Source organism: Narcine bancroftii, chromosome 2 (genome assembly GCF_036971445.1).
Source record: "Narcine bancroftii isolate sNarBan1 chromosome 2, sNarBan1.hap1, whole genome shotgun sequence".
Taxonomy (NCBI): Eukaryota; Metazoa; Chordata; class Chondrichthyes; order Torpediniformes; family Narcinidae; genus Narcine; species Narcine bancroftii.
In genome coordinates, this window is record NC_091470.1 from 165,305,234 (window position 1) to 165,330,338 (window position 25,105).

Here is a 25,105-nt window from a genome sequence, read left to right on the forward strand (position 1 = left end):
TTAATATTTAATTTCCAGGTTTAAGTTACTGCCTCAGTTTTAATTGGAATAGGAAAGAAAAAGAATATGCATTAAATCTTTATGTGCAAACTGTTTAAGTTATTTAAGTGGCATTAAACATTGGTGACTTCACACAAACTGCACTGTTCAACAATTCCTGTTCAGTGCAAACAACAGTTTGAATCAAATACACTGCATCTTGGCTTTTGGAACATTATTTATATTGTCTAAAGGTAACGACATGCACCAACATCCCTTGGTCTATTTCTGATACATGGCACCCCTAGTATCTGGAATTCAAGCAACTGGCAGCCTCAAGCAACCAGCAAAACAAAACCAAGGAAAATAAATAAAAATAAAAACAAATAAAATAATAAGTAAAAAATACACAAGTTTAAAACTGTCAATGTTCTCTGAAGTGAAGATGGGAGCAAATATTCAGTCTGCTTTGGTTGTGCTTTGCTTGTAGTTGCTGTGATTCAAACAGTAATGGCATCGCCCAGGATGAAGAGATGGTTGATGCCGCTCGCTGTTGGGGGTGTCTCTCTTAAAGTGCTTCTTTATACCTGCTTAGCAAAAGTTGTCCAGGTGAGGAAACATGACACATTCGATAGAGTATGGCAACCTTATTTGCAGTACATTGGTTCTCAGGTTGATTCCCCCCTTTGAAATAGGGATATGGCTAAATTATCCCAGTACAGCCAGAGCTGTGATTACAGAAACAGGACGGCACAGATGAAGCACCTGACTCTTTTCTTTTTAAGTCCTTAGCTTTCTTTCGCGTTTCTTTCTTTTCTTTTTAGTGTTTTCTTTGAATAGAGTTGCCATTGTAATTTATTTTCATTACAGGTCTTGATAGGGGTTGTGTGACCCAGGATGAGCGGGATTGAGATAAAGTTTTTGTAATGTATTTGCTGTGGTGGGTGTGGGGGGGGGGGAGGAGAAAGGAGTTGGGATAAATATGGACTTTGGGTATACATATGTACATGAATGCTTTATACATGAATTTGATTTTCTAATTCTGTGAAAACTAATATAAAATATTCAAAAAAGAGTACACCACAGATTTGGAAGCTCCAGACATAGACAGAAGGCAAGTGATCAGGGAAACGATACAAAGAGGAATCCGTGCGATCTTTCTGTCCGGATGTGATGCCGATAGCCCCATACAGGCTTCAAGAAACCCGTTAAAATGGCCAGTGTGTGTGTTTTTTAATTAAAAACATCTTGAAACCACGGAAGCCCATGCCTACAACGGTGGTGCCCATGCTTGGCAGCGGGCCACGAAGGTCGCTTGTTGAATGAACGGATCGGCGCAGGGCCCCAGAGCAGGAGGACAACACCCCCTGCTAAGGAGAAGCTTGGGAGAAAACTCTGCAGGAAAGGAGACCACGGCAGCGAACCAGCTATGGGTCTGTGGCTGAAGGACTCATACAGGTTGATAGCTGCTGGTAACCGGTTCTCAAGAGGGAGCGAAATGCAGGTTTGAATCTGGGAGCTCGGGTTCACAAATGGATTCAATAGAAAGCTATACAGCTGCAGGAGTTGAATCACTGTCTCTGAACAGCCCTCCTTTGCTTCTCTTATAGCTGGGGGGTGTCGGGCAATGCTAGCTGCCTTCACAGAAGGCAGAAGCTGACACATTCTGTGTCTTCGTACAGGACAATAAAGGAAGCTTCAATCTTGAAACCAAAACCATCATATCCGCCTAGGATTTGCAGAATTAGAAACTTAAGTTATTCTGCTAACCATTTTAGAGGAAGTCGGAAAGGAATTGCCAGCCGCAGAAGCTTGGAAATGGGCAAGCCTCCATTCAATACGCAATCAAAATGGACCAAATCTGAACTACCTGCTTCAGAATTGTATATTTTTTGAAGCAATGGAGTCTGGTCTTGAAGCAAAGGGAGTTGGCGATGTGCTAAAGGCAAGTTTTTTTCTTAAACAGAATGGCTATTTAAAAGGATATCAAGCAGGACACAGATTGGAGTTTGACCTTCTGCATCAGTCCTGCGTTTAAACAGGAAAGCGAGTTTCTGGGCATCTATGAATTACAAGCGTTCATTTAATATTTTAATTATTACTTTTTGGGATCTGGCCATTTCAACCCCAATTCCCCTTGAGGAAGTGGCAGGGATCCAGAGATGCAGGTAACATTAATAGTGATTCTTTGCTTGTCTTACGGCAGACAGAAGGCAATTTTGTGTAATATTACATGTTCTGCACGATCACATGACGATAAAGGAATCTTGAACCTTGAATTTGGAAAGTGGTGAGGCAATGCATTTTTGGAGGTCGAATGGAGCATTGAGATGCAGCGAGATAGTAAGAAAGCACGTGGCACGTTTGTCTTCATCAGTTGCAGTATTGAGTATAAAAGTCAAAAATCAGAATTGATTGTCATGAACAAGTCACAAAATTCTTTGTTTCATGGCATCACAGGGCACACATTCATGTAAACCACCTTGCAAAAATACTGCATGGAAAGTCAAAATAAGGCAGGGTCTTTGGTTCATTGGTTATTCAGAAATCTGACACCAGCGGGGGAAAAGCTGTACTTGTGCCGCTGAGTGCTCGTCTCCTGTACCCTTTTCTCCCGATAGCAGAAGAGTGAAGAGAGTGGTGGGGTCCTTGAGGAGAGAGGGTGTTTTCGCTGCAAGTCACGCTGCAGATGGACAAACCTTTGGTTTTATCACATCTGTAGAACTGTTTGCAAGTCTAGCTACCACACTCCAAGAAGGATGAGAAGGTTTTGGAAAGGATTCAGAAAAGGTTCATCAGGATATTGTCTGGATTGGTTAGTATTAGCAAAAAAGAAATGCTGGACAAACTTGGATTGTTTTCTCTGGAGAGGTGTGACCTGATAGAAGTTTATGAAATCCTAATGAACCTCTGATAAACCCTCCAGCTCCATCACATCCTTGCTGGAGTGTGATGACCAAGACTGAAAATAACGCACCAAATAAGGTCTGACCAATGTTTTAAAACTTGTGATAAATGTCCTGACCAATGAAGGTCTGCATCCCACACATCTCCTTACGTGCCTGCACAGATACCTTGCACACCAATGTCCCCCCACCCGTCCCAAATCTGCCAGGACCCTGCCATTCATGACTGATGTCCAAGCTTCATTAATAGTCCCCAAATCACATTCCCTCAGATTATCAGGATTAAACCATCTGCCATTTCTCAGCCCATTACACCATTGCATTGATCACTCCATAACCACTCTATCCTTCACACAGTCAACAACGCCCCTCATCTGCAAGCTTACTGATTATGCCACCTACAGCACATAAGATTTAGGAGCAGATGTAGGCCCAAATCATTCATGTATATGCAAAGTCTCAGTATCACTTGCCACAAGCTTCCATTCACAAACACAACCCTCCACAATTACCCTCTGTGTCATTTTGGAAAAATCTAACCCTTCCCTACCTCATTCTCATTACTCTCTATCTCTCATATCCATGTGCCTATCAAAGAGTTTTTTTTTAAATGTCCCTATTGTACCAGCCTCCACCACTACCCCAGCCAAAGCATTCCAGGCACTCACTATCTCTATAAAACTTATCCCTAATGTCTCCCCCAAATTTCCCCCCACTCACCTTAAACAGATGTCTTCTGGTATTTGCTAATGTCACCCTGGGAAAAAAGGTACTGACTGTTCGCCCTCTCAATTGGTAAACCAATTGGGCATAATTTGTGAAAAATGCCTTGTATTTCACGGGCCCATGCAGGACCTTGGTAAAGGTCCTGTTGAAATCCACGCGTGGCATAAATATCGCACTGACCCCCTGCACTTAATCTCCTCGGAATATTCAATCAGAGTTTGTCAGACAAACTCTCCTCTTGACAAATGACAGTGATTATCCGTTATTATAGCCTTGGCCTTGCCAAGTAATCTTTAATCCAGTCACTCAATTTTTTTTCCCAACAACCTGCCACATTTGTTCCTGCTGCCCTTCTCCTTGTTCGCTTGTAGTCAGCAGAGGCGTAAAGGTTTTCGCCTGAGCATCATCAATCTCTTCCCTTGCCTGCCTTGGTAGCCGGGGGTCCATCTCATCCGGCCCTGGTACCGATCCACTTTTGGTCATTGAGTACCTCTGTTATTTTTGCTAGAATTTCACTTGAACAAGAAGATCCTTTTCCTCTTGGCCCAGTTCTCCATCTAGAATGGTCCATTTCTTTGGTGAATGCACTCAGATTGCCTTATTATCCCTAATAGGTCCTAATCTTGGTCCCTGGAACACTGACTTTTGAAAAACGTCAATTATGTTGATCTCAGAGTTACCATTAGTTCCACTCCCCACCTCCCTCCCCCACCCCGAAACTCCAGATCATTAAGAGAACTCAAGCTACCATTGTGGGATTTGAAACTGCTCCCCCTCCCCCCACCCCACCCTGCCAGGCAACTTCAGATTATTAACCCTTTGGACTCTGGTCATTTTTAACTTTTCATAATATATTCCCTGGACTGGGTCCATGGGTAAACTACAGTACAAAGACTAGTATGAACCAGCGGTGGTTGGGTATAAAACCAGACTTGGAAAACAGGAACATGGAATAGATGCACATGTCAGTAGTCCCTGAAACAGGGACATGCAGTCCAAAGGGTTAAGAGAATTTAAGTTCTGCACCTACCATTGTGAGATTTGAAATCATGTTGTGACATCATTAACCCAGTCAAATGGATCACAGGTCCTTCCTGGGCTATGAACAACTCACTAGTCGACATATCCTGTGCATGCCAGCGGGTGTTTGGGATAGCAGCGGGATGGATGGGGGCAGGGTTGCCAGCTGCTGCGGGGCTGAGTGGGGAGCAGCGTGGGAAACAGGGTGCCTCTGTAAGCTTTCTCTCCCACCCCAACAGGATTGGGGGTGGGGGGGGGGGGAGCTGGGTTGAGCTGAGCAGAGCTGCAAGCGCTGATCAGATTTCCCTGTATACTCGCTGAGACCAGGAGTGGCTCGCTCAGCTGTTCCTATGATCCTCTCGCTTACTCCGCACAGTTTTTAGTCCTTTCCGACTTGCAAACAGTTTGGGTTAACAACAGCTCTTAGGAATAGAACCCTGATGAAACTTCGAGTCCTACTGTATGAATCTGTTAACAACTGTTGTACTCTCAGTGTATTTTGAGTAGTTTAAATACAGTAATCCAAAGATAAAAGGGTGTCAATTTAAAACAGAGACAAGGAAAATTTCTTTAGTCAGAGGGTCGTGAGTCTGTGGAACTTGTTGCCACAGGCAGCTGTGGAAACGAGATTGTTGGGTATATTTAAGGTATTTGATTAGTCAGGGCATCAAGGGTTACGGGGAGAAAGCCAAGGAGTGGGGCTGAGTGGGAGGACGGATCAGCTCATGATTCAAATGGTGGAGCGGACTCTATGGAAAACACACCAAAATGCTGGAGGAACTCAGCCGGTCCTTTCAGCATTGAAAGGAGACAAAGATATATTGCTGACATTTCGGGCTCAAACCCTCTTCAAGGAAAGCCAATGGGCCTACCTTGTGAGCTAGTGATTAACCACATTCTGGTGTTCCTGCCCCTCTATATTGTCATCAAATCTCCGACTGCCACTGTAGGCACGCTGGGATTCACTTATTTTCACTGGGACATTATTTAAAAAAGCATACTCGGGTTCCATTCCTATTATGTCATCTGCACCAGTCCACTGAAATCTTTCAAAATTTCTCCCTTGTTACTGAGCTTGACGGCTGAGTTCTGAGAAAAGCGAGAAGGTTGGCAGCGTTTGTGTTGTGGGTGCATGCATATCCCCATTTGTAATGGCTGTGGGTCAGTAATCATTCTCTGGTGAGGCCATTAAAATCCAGTGGTGCTGCTGGAACTGAAACACAGTGGAGGGAAATTGATACAGTTGCTCACTGCTGGAGGCCATCAGAGACAGTCAATGCCTCGATTTTTTTTAAAAATTGGAAAATTAGGAGTAATTCTTCCTGGAAAAGGATGCAATGAAAACATATTTCAGAAACATGGGTACGATGCCTCGATAAAATTAGAGACAGGGTGGCAATGCCAGCTGCTGTGGGTGGGGGGGGCTGCTGGTGGTGCGGGGTTGTTGGCATCCTTTGCCAGGCGGGAAAGGGGCATGTCTCAGATCCTGCTCTCTGTGATAGTATGGATTCTATCACCGATGTATATATGTGTATATTGTAGTATAGGACGGCTGTGATTGGCTGAGAGCATAGCCACGCCTACTGGCAGGTCTTAAAGGGTTGCTCCTAGCTAGACCCAGATCATTCTGGACTGGATGATCTACATGTGATACGCTCCAGTCTTTTGTTAATAAAAGCCTTGGTTTCGGATCAACTGGTCTTTGATTCTTTTGACGGGCACTACAATTTTACTACAACATGCACTACGTTCTCAGCCAATCACAGCCGTCCTATACTTCTACACATAAATACATAGGTGATAGAATCCGATACATAACACTCTCCCACCTCCCTTAGCTGCAAGATGAAGGCTGGGTCTACAAGATGAAGAGTGGCACTCGTAGCCATAAAGTTATAAATCCATCATACAGCAAAAACCCTGGTATCCGGCACCCATGGGGATTGGTAGATGTCGGATGTGAATTTTCCGGTTGCTTGAGATCACGTTGCGATTGCGAGGTGCGCCAATTGTAAACTTCAGTGATTTTTACCTATTTCTTTTCCGCGATTAGTTTTTGCCGGGTGCTTGAATTCGGGATAACTGGGGTTTTATTAGATAATGCAATATTACAATGTACCAATTAATATTCTATGAAGATACAAGCTCAGTCAAATCAGTAGCAATGAAACTTTTTCTATTAAGCACAAATTTCTTACTCCAGTTTAAAGAAAAGTGAAGCCTGCTTCTTCATCCTCTCCTGTTCCCCATCTGACTGCAATTTGAATAAGCAGCTTGCATCCAGTTGAGGGGCTACTGATTTTAATGGAGTAGGTTGGAAAATCTGAAGAGCTTTCAAATATAGTTTGGCTGTTTCTGAGTGAAGCCTTCAGTGTTTTTTAAAAAAAAACTTGTTATAGCTGGGTGATGCAGATTTTTTTCCTGAACAAACTCACGAGGCTCGTTTTATCTTCCTCATGCAAACATGTGCCTTCTGCACATCGCCCGGCCCTGCTGGGGAACGAGTACAGGCCTGAACTCATTTCATTTTAGTCAGCAGAGGGCATGGAGGCCTCACTGCGGGCTGCGAAAATTTGGGTGATCAAGCTCGTGAGATTGGGCTCATGTTTCCTGCATTACGTCTCGTAAATTGGAACCTACCTTGCGGGTGCTCTTCCACATATACTTCATGTAAGCGTAAGTGACGTGTGGATGAACGGTTGACAGAGGCTGGTCAAGATGCTTTGAAGGATCAGCACCGAGCAGCTGTACCAGTGTTTTATGAGCCAAGGCCTAGAAAGTGAACAATTGGAATGCCACAATTAGATACAAAAACTACAAAAAGATTTGACTTAAGTTGGATCTTGCCATGCTCCGTGACAATGTTATAGAACGTTACAGCATGGCCCTTCACCCCATGATGTGTCCCGACTTGCCCCTACAATGCGGTTAGCGCTACGCTATTACAGTGCCCCAGTTTGAATAGAGTTTTTTAAAAAAAATGTTCTCCCCACGTCTGTGAGGTTTCCTCCGATCCTTCAAAACATGTTGGGGAAAGGGGTTTGTAGGTTAATTGGGCGGCACGGGCTCATGGGGCGGAAGGATCTGTTACTGTGCTGCATATCTAAATTTAAATTTTTATCCTTCCTACCTCATACCCATCAGCCTCTCTTCTTCTTACATACTTGCACCTATCTAAGAGTCTTTTGAACCAGCCTTCACCACCAACCCCGGCAATGCACTCCTGGCGTTGACTTCCTCCACCTTAAATACAGTCTCACATCCATATTGAAGATGGAAACCTCCCACAAAAACCTTGTGTGCTCAATTCACCATCTGTGAAATCGCAGAGTGCAATTACCATGGGGATAAAAGTTAACTTCCTTTACAAATGGAGATTAGAGTAAAAATGGCAGTATAAGGGTGGCACGGTTGGCAGAGCGGTTAGTGGAAGGGTTTCACAACACCAGATCGGGACCAGACCTGGATTTGAATCCTGTGCCTCTGCATGAGTTTTCTCCAGGGGCTCTGGTTTCCTCCTACCCTTCAAAAATGTACTGTAGTGCAGGTTAATGGGGTGTAAAATGGACGGCATGGACTGGGAGGTCTGAATTAGCCTGTTACAGTGAGGTATGTCTAATTTAATTTAGTCTGATCTTGTTACCTTCCACTTTTCACTTTCAACCTACTATTGTTCTCTATTACTTGTGGTTGCATCAGAAGAGAGCGATCAATAATGATGTTTAACGCAGTAATATATTATAAAATATAATTTTAAAAAAATTTAATTGTTCTGAATTTGAAATGCATAGCATTTTTGTGGTTTTTGAGGTATATCTTACCAAGCGTCCATTCTTGCCGCAAAGGCTCGCATATTTTAACCAGGTCCGCATATCTTCATGTGGCCCAATGACAAGGGAGCGAACCATCAGGATTCGTTGCCAGTCTTCCACTATCTGCTGGCAGCCCTGCGCAGGAAATAAATTCAGCGGCTGAACACTTGAAAATTGTGCAAAAAAAATTGCTCCAATTCTCCTCAGTTTGTTCTCATTTCCTTTAATCCAATTAGTAGCCGTGCCCTGATACTGATGGCTCTCAGCTTTCATAGAATGAGAAGGCAATAGGAGAAAAAAAAAATTATTTTGGCCTTCTGTATGGGTTAGTGGGCAAGTGTGGTATTCTCAGAATGTGCCACACTCAATATTAATTGGAATCAAGTTAGTTGAGTCAATGGAGAAAGGTGAAAAAATATACATCATTTGAATTCCCATGCTAGATTCCCCTCTCTTGTTGGAACGTATGCATGTGTGATGCCAAGTGTAGCTGCCAAGAATTATAATGTGCAGTATTGTGCCCTGCCCGCCATACACGTGATAATGGTCAATTGAGCACTGTACCAGAGGGCTATCTACGCTTGAATTATATCTCAGTGTGAGTCAATACCTTTAGGAGAGAGAAGAAACCAAGGAAAAAAAATACACATTAAATCCAGCCGCTGTGCATAGAACCATAACCAAAGACCTCATTATTAGTGCATTTGACACCATTTACTCTGGTTTACATCATTGTGTCAGACCTGCCTATGAATGGTCAAAATAAAAAGCAAATTGAAAAACACAGACTCCTGAAGAAACTGAATTAGAATGTGCAAAGCTAAGATTATTAAATGGGAGGATCATTTGGTTTATCCATTTTTAGTTGCAGTCAGTGTTAGAGGTATAAGTGCTCGATTGTAAAACTATGAACTAAAATCAAGTCCAGAAGGCCTGCGTATTTTTTTCTTGGAGTCTGGAAAATGTAAACAAGACTGGAATGCTGCCTCAGACAGACACTCGACCAGTTCTCTTCAACAAAAAAAAATGGGGCATTTGTCTGAACAAGCCACTGCTTTCCTTCAAAATCACAGCGGAGGATAAAAAAAACAAAGCAATGTGATCCTGCTCTTGAGGTTGTGCGCAAAAGTGACTTTTAATTATATAAAATGAATCATTTCCACTGGGGTTTCCAATTAAAAGAAAATTAATTGATAGAACAAGAGGTGTTATGAAAAAAATGCAACAGTTTGCAGATTTCCAGAGGATTTCTGCATTCATCTCTGAAAAAAATGCAACTTTGCAGATTTCCAGAGGATTTCTGCATTCATCTCCTGATTTGACTAATCCGTTTGTCAACATTGATATTGAGATATATTTATATACACAAGGGTAAACTATAGTTTCTATTAAAATTCTGGTTAGACCCGACTTGGAGTATTGCATTCATTTCTGGTCACCTCAGTACAGGAAGGAGGTAGATGCTTTGGTGCAGGTGAAATTTACCAGCTTGTTGCCTGGATTGGAGAACATGTCTTATGACAGAGCTAGGGTTTTTTCCTCTTTGGAGCAATGAAGGACAAGAGGTGACTTCACACAGGTATATAACATTACAAAGTGTTTGGATGGGGGGGCGGGTGGGGGAGGTGGGCAGCATCTTTTCCTGGATTGGAGGACAGTTTAGGGAAGATGTCAAAGGAAAGTTTTTTAAGTATTGGGTGCCTGGAATGCATTGCTGGGGGAGCTGGTGGAGACTGGTTCAAAAGACTCTTAATAGGTACAAATATGTTAGAAAAATTAAAGGCTATGGGCATAAGGTTAGGAAATATTAGATTGTGGTGGAGCAGGTTTGCATAGGTCAGCACATTTTAGGCCGAAGGGTGGGTATGGTGCCGCAATGTTCTATGTTTGCTTAGGGCTACAACACAAGCTACAAGGTTGTTGGAATTTTTTTGTGACTTGTAAACTTAATTCAGAAGCGGAAAGGTTCTTTTTTTTTTTAAAAAAAACCATTCCGTTCTTTATATGCAATTACAAATGTACTGGAAGTAGTGATTGTACCAGTATTTCTGTCGAATGACAGAACCGTTTCTAATATCTGGGCTTGTCTCTGGACAAAGTGCTGAGAACCTGCAATTTTGTTTTGTGAATACAATGGTTCCAACCCCAAGTGATGCTAACCACATCTACCTGCAACTTTGCGCCTGACACACTTTCACTATGTTTCTGGGTACACAATTGGAGAGGAGTTCATGGAACATTCTGGATCGATCCAGAGTAAGGGGCTCAGGTTTATTCCACGTGGAGTAAGCGGATTTCAGGCGAGGGAAATAACTTGTTTTAATTTCTCTGAGTTAACCACAGGAAAATTAACTGGGCCAAATCTGACCAACTCTGCCAGGGTATTTGGAGAAGTTGATCTCTACACAATATTCTCAACTGGTTGAGCTGAATGTGTGCTTGGTTTCTGATTGATTAACTTGTGAATTCAGGCTAACCAGTGGCTGCAAAGCTCATTGATGCCTTGATAAAAGTTTGCTGACTTGCCTGAAGTCGTTCCCACCAGGTTTGTTGGATGATGTCCCTCCGCTCTGGAACAAGTTTATATTGGATTACTTCTTCCAGCTCGGAAAGCATCTGACAGGATACCATGGCCTACGAAGTTACAGAATCACAGTTAATGCTTACGTCCTGTTATTCGTGACACAAAGAGCAAGCAATTAATATCACGGGAATCATCCACTGCATATGAGGCAGAACCTTGCCCATCTAATAGTAACCTCCTGAGCGGGGTTAAGGGGGGAGGGGGCAGCAAGGAATTTCACTGGGTGGCTCATTGCAGGAAAATTTGGGCAAAATCTCCTCTCTGGCTTCCAACATCAATGCTACCAACCTTCATTAGCTGCAGTTTACCCATCTAGCTCCCCAACAAACACCACCTGTCAGTCCACCTTGAAGAGTACAAAATCCAATCGCATTTGTCAATAGCAAATCTGGAGAAACTCAATGGGTCAGGCAGCATCTGCAGAGGGAGAGGCATGCTGACATTTTGAATCGAGGTTTGGCAGCTACAGATGCTGTTCGACCTGCTGAGTTCCTTAAGCGGTTTGCTTTTTACTCCAGATCCCAGTATCTTCAGTCTCTTGCGCGGCTCCACTGTCCTTTGAATCTGTTCCCACTATTGCAGATCTAGTCTATTCCTTCTCTTTTGGACCTTAGAACTTCGGGAAAAAAAAATCTCTGCTCAATCTTCAGGTTAAGAACTTGTCGTTCCTCCGGGAACGGCCAGCATTTAAATGTCTTTGATCCGAGGGATTCGCAAGCAGTTAAACAATCAGATGTTAGGTTTGAGTGCAATGAACAAATGTCCTGGAGAAACTCAGCAGGTTATGTAGAATCAAAGGGAAGTGAAAGGCAATCAAATTTTTGGGCCAGAGTGCTTCGTCAGGAACCTGAAAAACCAGGAAATGCATGAATATAAAGGTGTGCGGGGGCTGGGGAGAGAAACATTGGCTAGTGTATGTGTGTGTGTGTGTGTGTACTAATTTGACTAACACACAAAAACACAGTACAATGACTGAAGAGGTTGTTTCTCCAATTTTTAGGTGGCCTCAATTTACCAGTAAACGTGCCCATGGACAGACATGTCAGAGTGGCAGTGGTGTGTGGAATTAAAATGGTGAGCCACTTGGAATTTCTTGCTATTGCAATGAACAGAGCAAAGGTGCTCAACGAAACCACCTGCCAGCCTGTGTTCAATCTCCGTGATGTACGGAAGGCCACATTGGGAGTACCTGATGCAGCAAAGGACCCCTGACGATTCACAAAGTGAATTGCTGCCTCCCTATCTGGAAGGACTGTTTGGGCAGGCGAGGTGGGGGGGGTGTACTGGCGGGATGGGGTAGGATGCTGAATGAAAATGCAGGGCAGATGTGCAGGAAATGGAGGCGAGGCAGAGGAGGGCTGAGTTAATGGTAAGAGAGGCGAAGCCATGTTTACTGAAGGAGATAGTCTCAGAAGTCCTGGAGTGAAAGGCCTCATCCTGGGAGCAGATGCAGCTGAGAGGAAGGAATTGAGAGAAAGGAATGGAATACTACACATGAAGGGATGTACTTACTGATGTGGGAGACAGTTTCAGGAATGAATGAGTTACAACATGGGGAGCATTTTGCAGCTCTTTGGAATTCAAGAGAATGAGACGGTGGGGGGGGGGGAATCCCATTGAAACATTTTGAATGTTGAAAGGCATGGACTGAGTGGATGCAGAAAGATGGTCTCCCATGGTGGGAGAGTCTGGGACAATAGGGCACAACTTCAGGTACTTCAATGTACTGTCAAACCCATATCACCTGTAAATTGGAGGAGCAACACCAAATTTTCCATCTGCCCCGATGGCATTAACATCAACTTCTCTGGTTTCTGCTGGTCTACACCCCGTTTTCCCCCATCACTTCATCTTCTCTCCTCCAGCTCCTCGCCCCCTTCCCTCTCCATTCACAGAGCCATCCCCCCCCCCCCCCCCCACCGTGTTTGCTGGTGAGCCCTCCCTTCCTTACCCACCTATTACCTCTGACCAAGGGCTCGGTGCTCATGCCCCTGCCCCTCCTCCCTCACCATTTTGGTCGGGCTCCTCCCCACATTTTATTCATAGTTCGATGAAGGGCTGAAGCCTGAAATGTTTCTTTATTTTTGCTATATAAAGTGCACCGTTTGACCTGCTGAGTTTCTCCAGCATTGGGCTTTTACTTCAATCACAGTGTCGGCAAACTTTCTTGTCTTTTAACTTCAGGATTGAAGGGCATCCTCTTAGAACAGAGGGGCAGGGGAATTTCTTTACCCAGAGGGTGGTAAATCTGTGGAATTTATTGCCTCAGGTAGTTATAGTGGCCAGATCATTTGGTGTATTTAAGGCAGAGATGGATAGGTTCTTGATTTGCCAGGGGAGCAAAGGTTACAGAGCAGGCCAGACAGTGGGGTTGAGTGGGGAAATGGATCATGATTAAATGGCGGAGCAGATGGCCTATTTCAGATTTGATTGGGCTCACCCCATAGGCACGGCTGTAACTCTCCCCAGCCATCGCAGTCAATTCTGTATCCAGCAAGTCCCTGGCCTTATCGATGCACTGCAATCAAGGAGAGAGAAAAAAAAATGTCATTTTACCGCTGTAACCAGCTGCCTCTTCGTTCCTTGTGAACTTAGCTTCAAACCCAGACCACCTCAGCATTCAATTCCCAAGCTTCATTCCTGCATTGGCTCAGATCCTAGAGTCGAATAAAAGTGGAAACATCCATTTACTCCTCCATGTTTCTGTGACATTAAAAAATATGCCCTTTGGGTAGATTTGGAACTGAATTCTATGCAAGGGTATTCAGTGGACTCTATTGGGAGGAGATCTTCCTTTGGCACTTTCTATGATTTGTAGACATACCTTCAACCCAATAGTTAAACATACATTACGGATTTGAAAAGTTGACTTGAAAAATTTTATTTTATCTTTATAATTTTTTTCAACCATCTATAATTGATCTCTTTTTGGAAAGTTAAAGGAATCGTTTCTTTTTCAGATTTGTTTCTGGATGGTTGTTTAATGACTTTTAAACAATTATTTAATAAATAAAATGTACCCAGGTCTCAATTTTTTTTTTGGATCCCTCCAAATTAGAAATCTTCTGAATATTTTATTGCCTCATTTTCCAACATCGTATTAACCAGATTTAGTTGATACTTATTTTCATTTGAACCCTCCTCATAAGGGTTTAATAGGAAACATTTATAATAAGTTATTAAGATTGCAATCAAATTCTAATGACAAAATTAAAAGGCCCTGGGAAGGGGAGCTTCAATTACATAATCCAGAGGAATTATGGGAGAAGATTTTTGGATTGGTTAGTACCTCTTCAATATGTGCTCGTCATTCTTTGATTCATTTTAAGGTGGTACACTGAGCTCACATGTCGAAAGACAAATTGGCCCATATTTCAATTTAATGTTAGTCCTATTTGTGATAGATGTAGAAGTGGAATGCCTTGGTCATGTCCTATGTTGGAGAGGTAATAGGATAGATATTTTTAAGACTTTGTCAGCTGTACTGGATATCAGTTTGCAAATCTAATCCATTGACTGCTCTTTTTGGAATTATACTTCCAGAAGTGGTTCCATATATCGTGTTGTAGCCTTTCCTACGTTGTTGGCTAGAAGAGCTATCGTATTTAAATGGAAATATTCTAATCCGCCTACTCTGACTTAGTGGCTCTCTCAAATTATGTCATGCTTAAGTTTAGAGAAAATTAGGAGTCATACATTTGATACTTCTGTTCAATTTGAAGAGACTTGGCGACCTTTTATAAATTAATTCCACATGACTATATTTTATTTCCTTTCTCTGTTAGTGAAAACCAGAATAAATTCTCAGGTTAGGCCGCCCAGTCTGTTTTTTTTTAAGATTAGGTGGGGTTTGATATAATAAAAATGTTTCCTTTTTGAAGATTTCAGTTTGAGGAGATGGGAACATTTTTGTTAACTGTGGTGTAACACAATATGTTACATCATATGATGTCATACAGTGATGTTATTCCCATTTTTGATTCCATTACTCCTATGGCCCTCGTGTATTATTTACCTATAATATGATTAATAAAAAAGATTGAAAAAGACATTAAAAATACACTCTTCTTTCCACATCATTCTGTGGTCAGAAGCTACGCAGTTAGCCAAAAGCAACTCTAGTGACAATGCTGTATAAATCTGTACTTTAGGGCAGCATTTCCATCAAGTTTCTATCTACATTCATCGCGCTTTGAACATCAGAATCAGGTTTATTGTCATGAATAGGTATAGTAAAAACCCCTGGAATCCAGCACCTACAGGGATTGGTAGATGCCGGATAAGCAAGTTTTCCGGTTGCTTGAGAATTACTTTTATAATACCTGACTAACTAGAATTAAGAATAAACAGTTTAAAAGACAAAGGATAGTGTAAAATGTAAAGTAATTTGGAAAAAAACAAAATCAGGATTGCAGTCCTTGATTTACTTCAATCAAGTAATTCCCATAACTTGTAAAATTCAAATTTAACTTTGAATCCCGGTTCCTGGTGGATGTAAAAAATGTTGCATTAACTGCTACACTAACTGTGCCAACATCATAATTATTCCTCCTTCCCTCAAGTTTACAGATGAAGCCTTATTAATATATTTAATAATATACTAATAAAGATTTTTTTACTAAGCAGTGATAAGGAGATACTCTAGGCAATTCACCCCAACGGTGAGTGACATCAACCAGCCCTTCATCCTGGATGACGCCATTTTATTCAAATGCAACTTTATTCAAACAGCTGCGACAAAGCAAAGCACGACCAAGGCCCTCCGCTGGCTGAACGTTTGCTCCAAGCCTCACCAAAGGTTTATATGTTACTTCAGAAAACATTTACTTTTACAGTTTAAAACTTATATTTATTTTTTTATTTTTACTCTTATTCATTTTTAAATATATATTTATTTTCCTGGATTTGTTTTGCCAGTTGCACGTATTTGGGAAAACTGAAGCTTTACTGTGCTCATGAAATCGGTTGACTTGCGTACGGAACAAGGTGCAAAATTGTTATAAAATGACAAATTATGTAAATACAAGATTTTTAAAAAGTAAGTAAGTAGTGCAAAAAAGAGGTTGTCCAGTGTCCTTTCAGAAATCTGATGCCAGGGGAAGAATCTGTTTTTGTAACGTTGAGTGTGTGCCTTCTAGCTCCTGCACCTTCTCCCTGATGGTAGCAGTGAGAAAAGGGCAAGGCCAGGAAATTCACCCACGAGTTCCAAACCTCATCTGCCAAGTAACGCACTGCTGGAAGGTCTCTGAGGCAGGCAGCATCCATGGGTAGAAACAGTCATTCAATTTATTAGGTCAGGGCTCTTGACGGAGACGGCCTCGATAAAAGGTGCCCATCCGAAATGTTGACCTGACCACCAGATGCTGCCTGACCCATTGAGTCCCCCATTGTTTGTCCATTGATAAAAACAGACCATCAAAATTCTTGGGCTTTATTCTGCCCCTTCTTACACTGAAAGAAGCATTCAACTTGAACGAAGGAAGGAGTCATTACAACTAGAAATGGTCAGAAGAACCAGGGCTCAACATGACCCAAAATTCAGCCATGGCTGCAAACGTGTTACATACTAGTTTCATTTTGGCGCTTCCAAAGACTGACTTGAAGTTCCATTTGCAGCTTGAGACATCATCTTCCGCTTGTGTACAACTATATGTGGACTGAAAGACAATAATTGTTTTGAAAGCACTTTGTGCCTTTCATCAAAATCTAATCAAATTTCAAAAATTGTTTTGATGAAGTTATTGGGGTTTAAAGATAAATGAAGAGCCCATACACAACTTTTCCTACTTCCAGGAGCTGCAGAGGTTCAAAGGGTTGGGGGGGGTGGGGGCAGAGGAAAAAGTGACTACAAGATAAGAAGTTTGAATGTCTGAAATACAAAGCAAACTTAACCAGCATTTGGAAGAAATTAAAAGTTAATTTTCCAATGGGGACTTGAGCTCTGATTCCTTGCTCAGTGGAATCTGACGATGGTTATACTGATTTTAAAATGAACTGAAAGGTCTCCACTTGCAGAGAGAGATAATGATGCATTTGCTGTGCAGGCAAATATTTCTCCATGAAGTCAGGTCAAATGTTAAAATGAAACCACAAAAATACCCCAAAGTACAGGGCTATTGCTTCACTGATTAATGTATCAGCATCAATATTAATGCTAATTAGTGTATTTTTTTTAATTTAAAAGCACACTTTGAGATCCTGCGATATCGACGAAATTTGCTTAATTTGAATTAATCAATCACTTAATGGTCTGCTGATGGTGAGTAGTTTTTTTTTGGTGGTGGGTGAGGGGCCTTGTGGTGCATGCAATGTTCATCAAGATGGGGGCAGCAAACATGGATAAAGCAAGGTCACTCAAACAGCAATCAGAGGAATGTCAGGGTTGCTTCATGTAAAATGAAATTCAAAACAACTGTACATTTATTTGGTTGTTTGTTGTGGGGCTGTAGGATTACTGTAAAGTTTTGATTCACAAGTCGATGCAAGGCTTTCATTTATTGCACCATGTGCTTTCAGCAAAATGGCTGAAGCAGTGTAAAAGGCTGAAGAATCTCAATTTCATATTTCGGGCATTGAAATCGAGTTTCCTAACAGTAAAATCCTCATTATCATCCGGAAACACAAACAACCAGCAAAAGAAAATTGAAGAACCAAATAAATAAATCAATTTTCAAATAAATAAGACTGGGCGGATGGACACCGCGGGAGAGCGCTGAGACTTCGTTGGACACCTGCAGGTTTGCCCTGCTGAATGGGCAATGCCCCTCATTGCGCACAATTATTTTCGTTGTCACGCCCTGCGTAGAGGTGAGCCAGGTTGTCAGAGTGCTAAAGGCCTAACTGGGACACTTGCGTGGAGGTGAGTCGGGTTGTCAGTGCACCGAAGGCCTAACTGGGACACTTGCGTGGAGGTGAGTCAGGTTGTCAGTGCACCGAAGGCCTAACTGGGACACTTGCGTGGAGGTGAGTCGGGTTGTCAGTGCACCGAAGGCCTAACTGGGACACTTGCGTGGAGGTGAGTTGGGTTGTCAGTGCACCGAAGGCCTGAGTGGGACACTTGCGTGGAGGTGAGTTGGGTTGTCAGCGAGAGGGAGGTGCACTGAGGGCCAGACTGGGACATTTGCACGGATGTGAGCCAGGCTGTCAGTGAGAGGAAGATGCGCCAAGGGCTTGACTTGGACATTTGGGTGGAGGAGAGATAGGCTGTCAGCGAGAGGAAGGAGCACTGAGAGCCAGACTGGGACACACGCGTGGATGTGAGAGGGTTATCAGCAAGAGGAAAGTGTGCTGAGAGTCAGACCGGGATTCTCACGTGGAGGAGAGATGGGTTGTCAGCGAGAGGAAGGCAGTAAGGTTTCAGTAAAGTTGCATTTGAAGTGGAGGTACCCAGGATGCTGCTTACTGCTGGGGCAATTCTCCCAAAGATCCTCCCTATCCCAGCCTAGCAAGAGCCTTTATTTTGGTTAGTGTTAGGCATATGAGTAAGGCTTTATGTGTAAACGTCCTGCAGGGTGTCAAGCCACCCTCTGCACCAGGCCAGCCTAGTGGGGAAACTGGTTTAATCACCGATCTCCCAACCATGCGACAGGTGGTACTGAGTCACATGGTACCAGAAGCACTCAGATGAGCGACCTGTCAAAGGGTGGACAAACCCTCTTGTAGGGTCAACGGGAACAGCTGTCTAGCAAACTCATACTGTGAAGCACAGAAAGGGCATCCCTTGCATTGAAGCTTGGTCTGGCGATTCACTGCAACAGAACTTCCTTCAGCTCTCTTGGACCTCACCATACCACTGGATCTGGGAGGGGTTGTAGAGAGGGTGGGTCTGGACCTGTTCAACCCCCAACTCACCTAAAATCCATTCATGCACACATTGTTTCTTTTTGAGGAGAGGGGTATCTTCATGTCAAACCCCACAATCTGACTAAAAGGAACCAATATAATCCTATGGGATGGAGAACCAGAAGATATGCAAACTTGAGAGAGAGGGGTGGGAGGTTAATTATGATGGCAGCACAGTGAGCTTAGTGACTAGTGCAACGCTGTTACATCACCAACGACTGAGGTTCGAATTTAAATTTTGTAAGTTATGGGAATCACCTGGTTAAAGTGAACTTCACATAATTAAAGACTTCAATACTGATTTTTTTTTTTAAAAATTACTTTACATTTTGCACTCCTGTTTTATTAAACTGTGTATTCTTAGTGTAGGTGCATTAGTTAAGCAATAGAAGAGTGAGTCCCAGTCAACTGGAAAATGTGCCTATCTGACCATCCGCGATCCCCATTGTGTCGGATAATGGGGATTCTACTGTATTTGAAACTGTCATTTTCAACAAGCCACACAATCCCACGGAGTGGGGGATCACAGTCTGATATTCTAAAATATTTTAAACAAAAAATGTATGTAGTCAGTAGAAGTATGAAAGAAGTGAACTCAACTCTACTGCTTCCCAGTGAAGGGAGCCCATAAAACTTTGAGCAGTCCTAAGGGGGGGGGGGCTAGAGCCAAAAAAAAAGGCTGATGGTGGCTGCTTTAAACTAATTGCTCCACTATATATTCAGATTCAATTAATGGGCTACGAGATAGCTTATGAGGTGATCCGCTCTTCAATTATTTATGCAGGGACTTTGGGTGATCTGCTTATTGTCAAAATAGGCATTTCTTTTTTTAATACTTTGAATGATCAAAGACTCCCAGGAGTTTATGGATACAGAGCATTTCTTCAAGGAAGTTCTCAGCAACATTGTCCACCTGGTAATATCTATCCCTGAAAGAGCTTGGAATAGAGTGCTTCAGGAGTCCAAATTCAGATATGCAATCCACGTGACCTGCCCAACTGAGGGTTACAATCTCCCAATTTAACAAAACTCCCAATTTAACAAAACTAATGCTGGAGTCCGTTCTGACCAGCTTAATGATTATTTGTTCAAATAGGACATACCTGTTGAGCTAGGGAGAAGAGGTCTTGGTGCAAAGCCAGAACTGCTCTATAGAAGGCGCCATCATGTGTATCCCTTGGAATCATACACGCATATTCCTCCATACTATCCCAGTGCCCTGTTGACAAAGATGCACAGTGATCGTTGAATGTCAATAATATTGGCTGGGATGTTACCTGATAATGTTTGGTGGTTTAAATTTACATTTACAAGATGTGCTTTTCTCTGATGAAGTTTGGGATTCCATTTGTAATTTGATTAATACTATCTTCCTTTGTGCACGACGTACGACGTTGCTTATTGCAATTTAAAGTGGTCCATAGGCTATGTGACTAAAGTTAACTCATCCCATTTTTACTCAGATATAAATTCTCCACGTGACAAATGTAAAATTGCTGATTCACGTGTTTTGGACTTGCATTAGTTTAGAAAAATTTTGGAAAGATATTTTTCAAACATTATTGATGATTCTTAAAGTTAAATTGAAATCCTGCCTTTTAATTACACTTTTTGGACCATTTCAAGATAACTTTTTATTGACTTCAATTCAAAACCAAATTTTATATTTTACTTCATGATGTGTAATTTTGATTAAATGGAAAGATAATTCTCCACCTACCCACACACAATGGTTAAATATTACGTCTTTTTTAAATTTAGAAGAAAAAATACCATTAAAGATTCAAATACTAATTTCTTAAAGACATGGGGTCTTTTTCTGGACCATTACCACAATCTAAAGTTTTAGGGTTGTATTACGAGGTCCCGTTTTAGTGAAACGGGATTATCACTGTGAGGGACAGGAGGCACTGAATGGTCAGTTAACATTTAACATTTCACACAAGCACAAGTCACAGCCCAGCAATAATTTGATACAATGGAAGAACTGAGGGAGGGTTTGTCACAGTCTGTTCCAGATTTCAATACATTTGTGAAGACATTGTGATTTTGCAAAGGGAGAACCATGCTGACGGCTGGAGAGGAAACAGCTCTTTGAAGCAGCTCTGGTAGCCAGCCATTTTGTGGAATTCAGAGCAAAGCATACTCATGTCGGCCTTTTCAGTAGATTGACCTGTGCCAGGAGGGTCTTTTGAGAAGCAAAATGCTTCATTTTGATTGTGACTAACAGTGGAGATCACTCGGAGAGACCGATGCCAAGGTCTTGGAAGCTTCGTGGAGGCCGCCCAGTTTAAGTCTCGTCTACAAAAAGACCAGGAGTGTTATGACCACAGCTTGTGTCGATGGACATTTCCTCTAAGGCAATGCCAGGAGAATTTGTGAGTCTGTAACAGCCACAACTCCAGTCTTCTCAGAAGAAATTAATTTCAAAGGCCGACACTTCAACATTGAATTTGAAAGAATGAGCTTTGAAGTAACTTTCTAGATTTTCACACACACACGCACATAGTTGGGGATAGATTTAGTGTTAAGGATAGTTTAAGAGTTAAAACTAGTTTAAGAGTTAGAAATAAAATTAGTGTTTTAAAATTAATCTGTTTGATTCATTGATTATTGCTGCTCGTTACATGCAGTTCAATAACAGTTGTGATAAGCTTCGATGCTGTGCTACTTCCAAGTTGTCCTCACTTGATATCCATGTATTGTTTTTTTTTATCCCCAGTATAGTGGTAGGGGTTTTGAATGAACTTTCTTTGTTTCTTGTAATTTCTTATTTATATTGCTTCATTTTTGTATTGTTGTAAACTTCAATAAAAATAACTTAAAAAGAAACAGTATGTACTAAATTTGAGGATCTGTGGTGCTCTCCACATTATTTTCTTTTGTTATATCTGGGCAAGTGATCCATCTCTCACTTCAAAACCCATCTCACACTTCCCTCGATTTGCTGAACATTATTACCACCTTGCACATGTCGGTCCAGGTCAACTAATATTTCCAAATCGTAAACAATTGCGCTGCCCGACGGCAGTTTTTTGAAAATCTTTTTTAGATTTAATGAGGAGAAGTTCCAGGATCTATAAACTACTAGTAGTTTTCCCCCATTTAATCACTAATCTTTTCCATCTACTTGTACAACTCAGTTCCATCATAGCTCTGTGAAATTTCCAAATAATTTATTATCCCCATCTTGTATCACATTGTCCACGTCATTGGCCTTGTAATAGTTTTGTGCTAATTGCTGCACCAATTGAGCTGCCTTTGGAAACAACTTGAAAGGTATTTAAAAAAAATCAAATCAATGAAAATCTCAACTGTGAAAATATGATTAAGTTAGTTGGACTTAAAAAAAAGCCCATAATTGGCTTGAGTACACTACTATTTATTGCCTATTCACAATTGCAATTGAATTGAGCATCTTATTTTGGAGCCTAAGAATCAATCAGAAATGAGCCCAATTGGGTCAGGACATCAGATCTCATTCCTTGAAGAACACAAGTGAGCCCATGATACCAAGATAAACCTTTTCAAAACAGTAATATCCCTGTTAAACGGAATTCAAGTAACTGGCAAAAAAAAAAATTGTGGAAATAAGCAAAAAAACGGAAAGTTTAAAATTGGCGCACAACACGCAACACAGTCTCAATTCACTTATCCGGCATCTACCAATCCCTACGGGTGCCGGATACCAGTATTAGATTTTGCTTTTAATTCCAGTCTTTAATTAGCTGAACCATTCAACTTCTGGGATGAAGGTTTGAACCTATATGGCTCAACTACGCTCTGGCTGGCAGTGCAGTGATTTCCCTATTGTGCCAACAATAGTCCTATACTCAGAAGCATAGCACCTCTTGTGTTTGAAGATCTGCCCCAGTTGGCAAGAGAAGGATTAATTACCACTAAAGCAGATTCAATATTTCTGACCTTTCACTTGCCAAAATATATAGAAAAAAAGTAAAATAAAGAATTTTAAAATTGTGGCATGCAACAAAACTGGAGTTACATTACTCAGATTTCAGTGGCATCAATTGCATCCAACAATCTGGTGACAGAAAAATATTTTTAATCGAAAGAACGACATTTTCTCGGATGCCAGCAGCTACCTTGAGCACGTCAGCTGTCAGTGGTTTCTCCTCAATAATCAGCCGGGGCTCTCAGCAAATGAAGAAAAATATCCAAACCATTTGGCTCAAGCAATGAGCAAATTCTTCTCGGAGGGTGGGCCATTCCTCCTTTCCCCGCCTCATAACTCACGTTCCTGTTCTGACCGCCCTCACTGGCCAAAGCAAGAAGTGGCTAAATGAATTATTGACTGCAATGAAGGGTTGGGGCACAAAACATGATTTGTGGACTTTTGGTGTGAAAGAATGCTGTGTGATCTGCGGAGTTTCTCCAGCACTCTGTGCGTTAAATTACAATCACAGCGACGGCAGACTGACTTGTTCAGCAGAATCACAGACCTCGTGGAGACTAAAGCCATTTGCTGTGTCATGATGACTCAGGAATAAATTCTATTCTCCCTTATTATTGTACCACTGCTTAAAGAAAATTACTCAACAACATAATTGTGTCATTTTCAAGTCGTGTTGGAACAGCAAATGCAAGGAAGAGCCTACAAGTTGGATTTTGTTTTAGAATATGATAATTCTGTCAAATTATTTTAAAATACTAACTCAACATTGTGAGGGTGTTGGATTTTTGGAGCTCCTCTCCTCTTTATCCATTGAGTGGCTAGTGTGTGGAATACGACAGAAAATGCCACATGGAGCAATTGACATGGTTAGCGCAAAGCGGTCACAGCAACACTATTACAGGGCCATTGACCCAGGCTTGAACCAAGCGCTATCTGTAAGGACTTTGTACGTTCTCAGAATTAAACATTTTGACATCCACACTTTGGCAATGGATATTATGGCGAGAAAAAAAAACTTTTGTACCCCTTCGAACATTTTGGCGCCCACAGTTTGGCGTAGGGCCGGCAAACCTCGGAGTTTCAGCGTTTCAGAAACATTTGCCAGGGCAGGGTTAGATTATTTTTATAATAAATTATTATTATTAAATATAACAATAAATCCTATAAATGGGGTTGTCGGCGCATGGCCGGCGGGAATGTTACAGGGGGGGCAGCAGTAGGGCCAAACTGGGAGTCCAAAAATGTGGGTGCCAGAATGTCCTAGACCCACTAGTTCTCCCCCTGCCAGTGTGGGTTTCCTCCAGTGCTTCAATTTCCTCCCACCCTTCAAAACATATCGGGGGTTGTAGCTTAATTGGGTGTAATTGGGTGGCACGGGTTCCTGGGCTGGAAGGGCCTGTTACCTTGGAAATAAGGATACCTCTAAATGGCATCAGTATCCTTATAACTGCACTTAGGAGATAAAAGATTTGGCTGAGGAGTGAAGGTGGGGGGGGGGGGGGGGGGGGGAATGTGATCTGCTGAATGAATTCTATGCAATATTCAGGGAAGGATTTAAGTTTAATATGAAGTCAGACCAAAGTAAATAAGAGCTCAAAATTTTTAATTTAGAGATAAAGCACAGTAAAAGCCCTCCTGGCTCATGCTTTGGAATGTGGGAGGAAAACGGAGCACCCAGAGGAAACACTCGGCATCACAGGGAGAAAGAACAAACTCCTGACAGTCTGCGTCGGATTTGAACCCGGGTTGCTGGCGCACTGTCATAGCCTTGAGCTAATGGTGTCACCTCATGCTCATGAATACGTTTCAGCAGAGCGAGTTGGCAGAACTTCAACAGCTCCTGGTCAAACCTAAGGTGCTCAGTAAAAGTATATTAACGCCGGCATCCTCTAGTTCCATCTTGCACTCTAGTCGAGTGCAAGATCACTAGACTCTGTCACAGAAAGAACAATGATAGCCTCGCTTTGCCCACCCAGAGATGAGTATAATTACATACCAAGTCCCCAAGCAGCTGCAGCCGCCATTCTTGCCATTCGAGCTTGTGTTTCTTCAGAGACAATGGTCCACTGTTCACAGCACTGCTGGTGGAGTTGTCCCCTGAAATAACAGGCAGAATACGTTTAGGCAGCTGAAATACTCATTTATCTTTCATGCACGTTTTTAAAATAAACTGGACCTTGTGTTTTATTTTTCTTCCTCACTCTTTGCGAGACCACGGGTCGATACAGCCACTGCGGTTGTGCACAGGGGCACAGTGGTGAGATTCCATTTAGGATTGGTTGTGTTCATGGCGCCGCAGGACGACTAAAGACACAGGACTGCA

At 42.1% G+C, this 25,105-nt stretch overlaps 1 protein-coding gene across 7 annotated transcripts in view; it reads right to left on the reverse strand.

The window, feature by feature from the left end:
* mtor (mechanistic target of rapamycin kinase) overlaps positions 1-25,105 on the reverse strand; it is a 275,568-nt gene that overhangs the window by 43,577 nt on the left and 206,886 nt on the right. For 4 of the 7 annotated variants that reach the window (XM_069919038.1, XM_069919040.1, XM_069919034.1 and 1 more), the window contains exons 31-37: positions 24,779-24,879; positions 19,973-20,088; positions 16,595-16,684; positions 13,468-13,545; positions 10,970-11,077; positions 8,453-8,578; positions 7,272-7,403 (exon numbers count right to left, since the gene is read on the reverse strand). In XM_069919038.1, coding sequence (XP_069775139.1) covers positions 7,272-7,403; positions 8,453-8,578; positions 10,970-11,077; positions 13,468-13,545; positions 16,595-16,684; positions 19,973-20,088; positions 24,779-24,879 — 751 coding nt within the window. The remainder of the gene's footprint in view (positions 1-7,271; positions 7,404-8,452; positions 8,579-10,969; positions 11,078-13,467; positions 13,546-16,594; positions 16,685-19,972; positions 20,089-24,778; positions 24,880-25,105) is intronic. The other 3 variants (XM_069919036.1, XM_069919035.1, XM_069919037.1) reach the window with 2 other exon arrangements.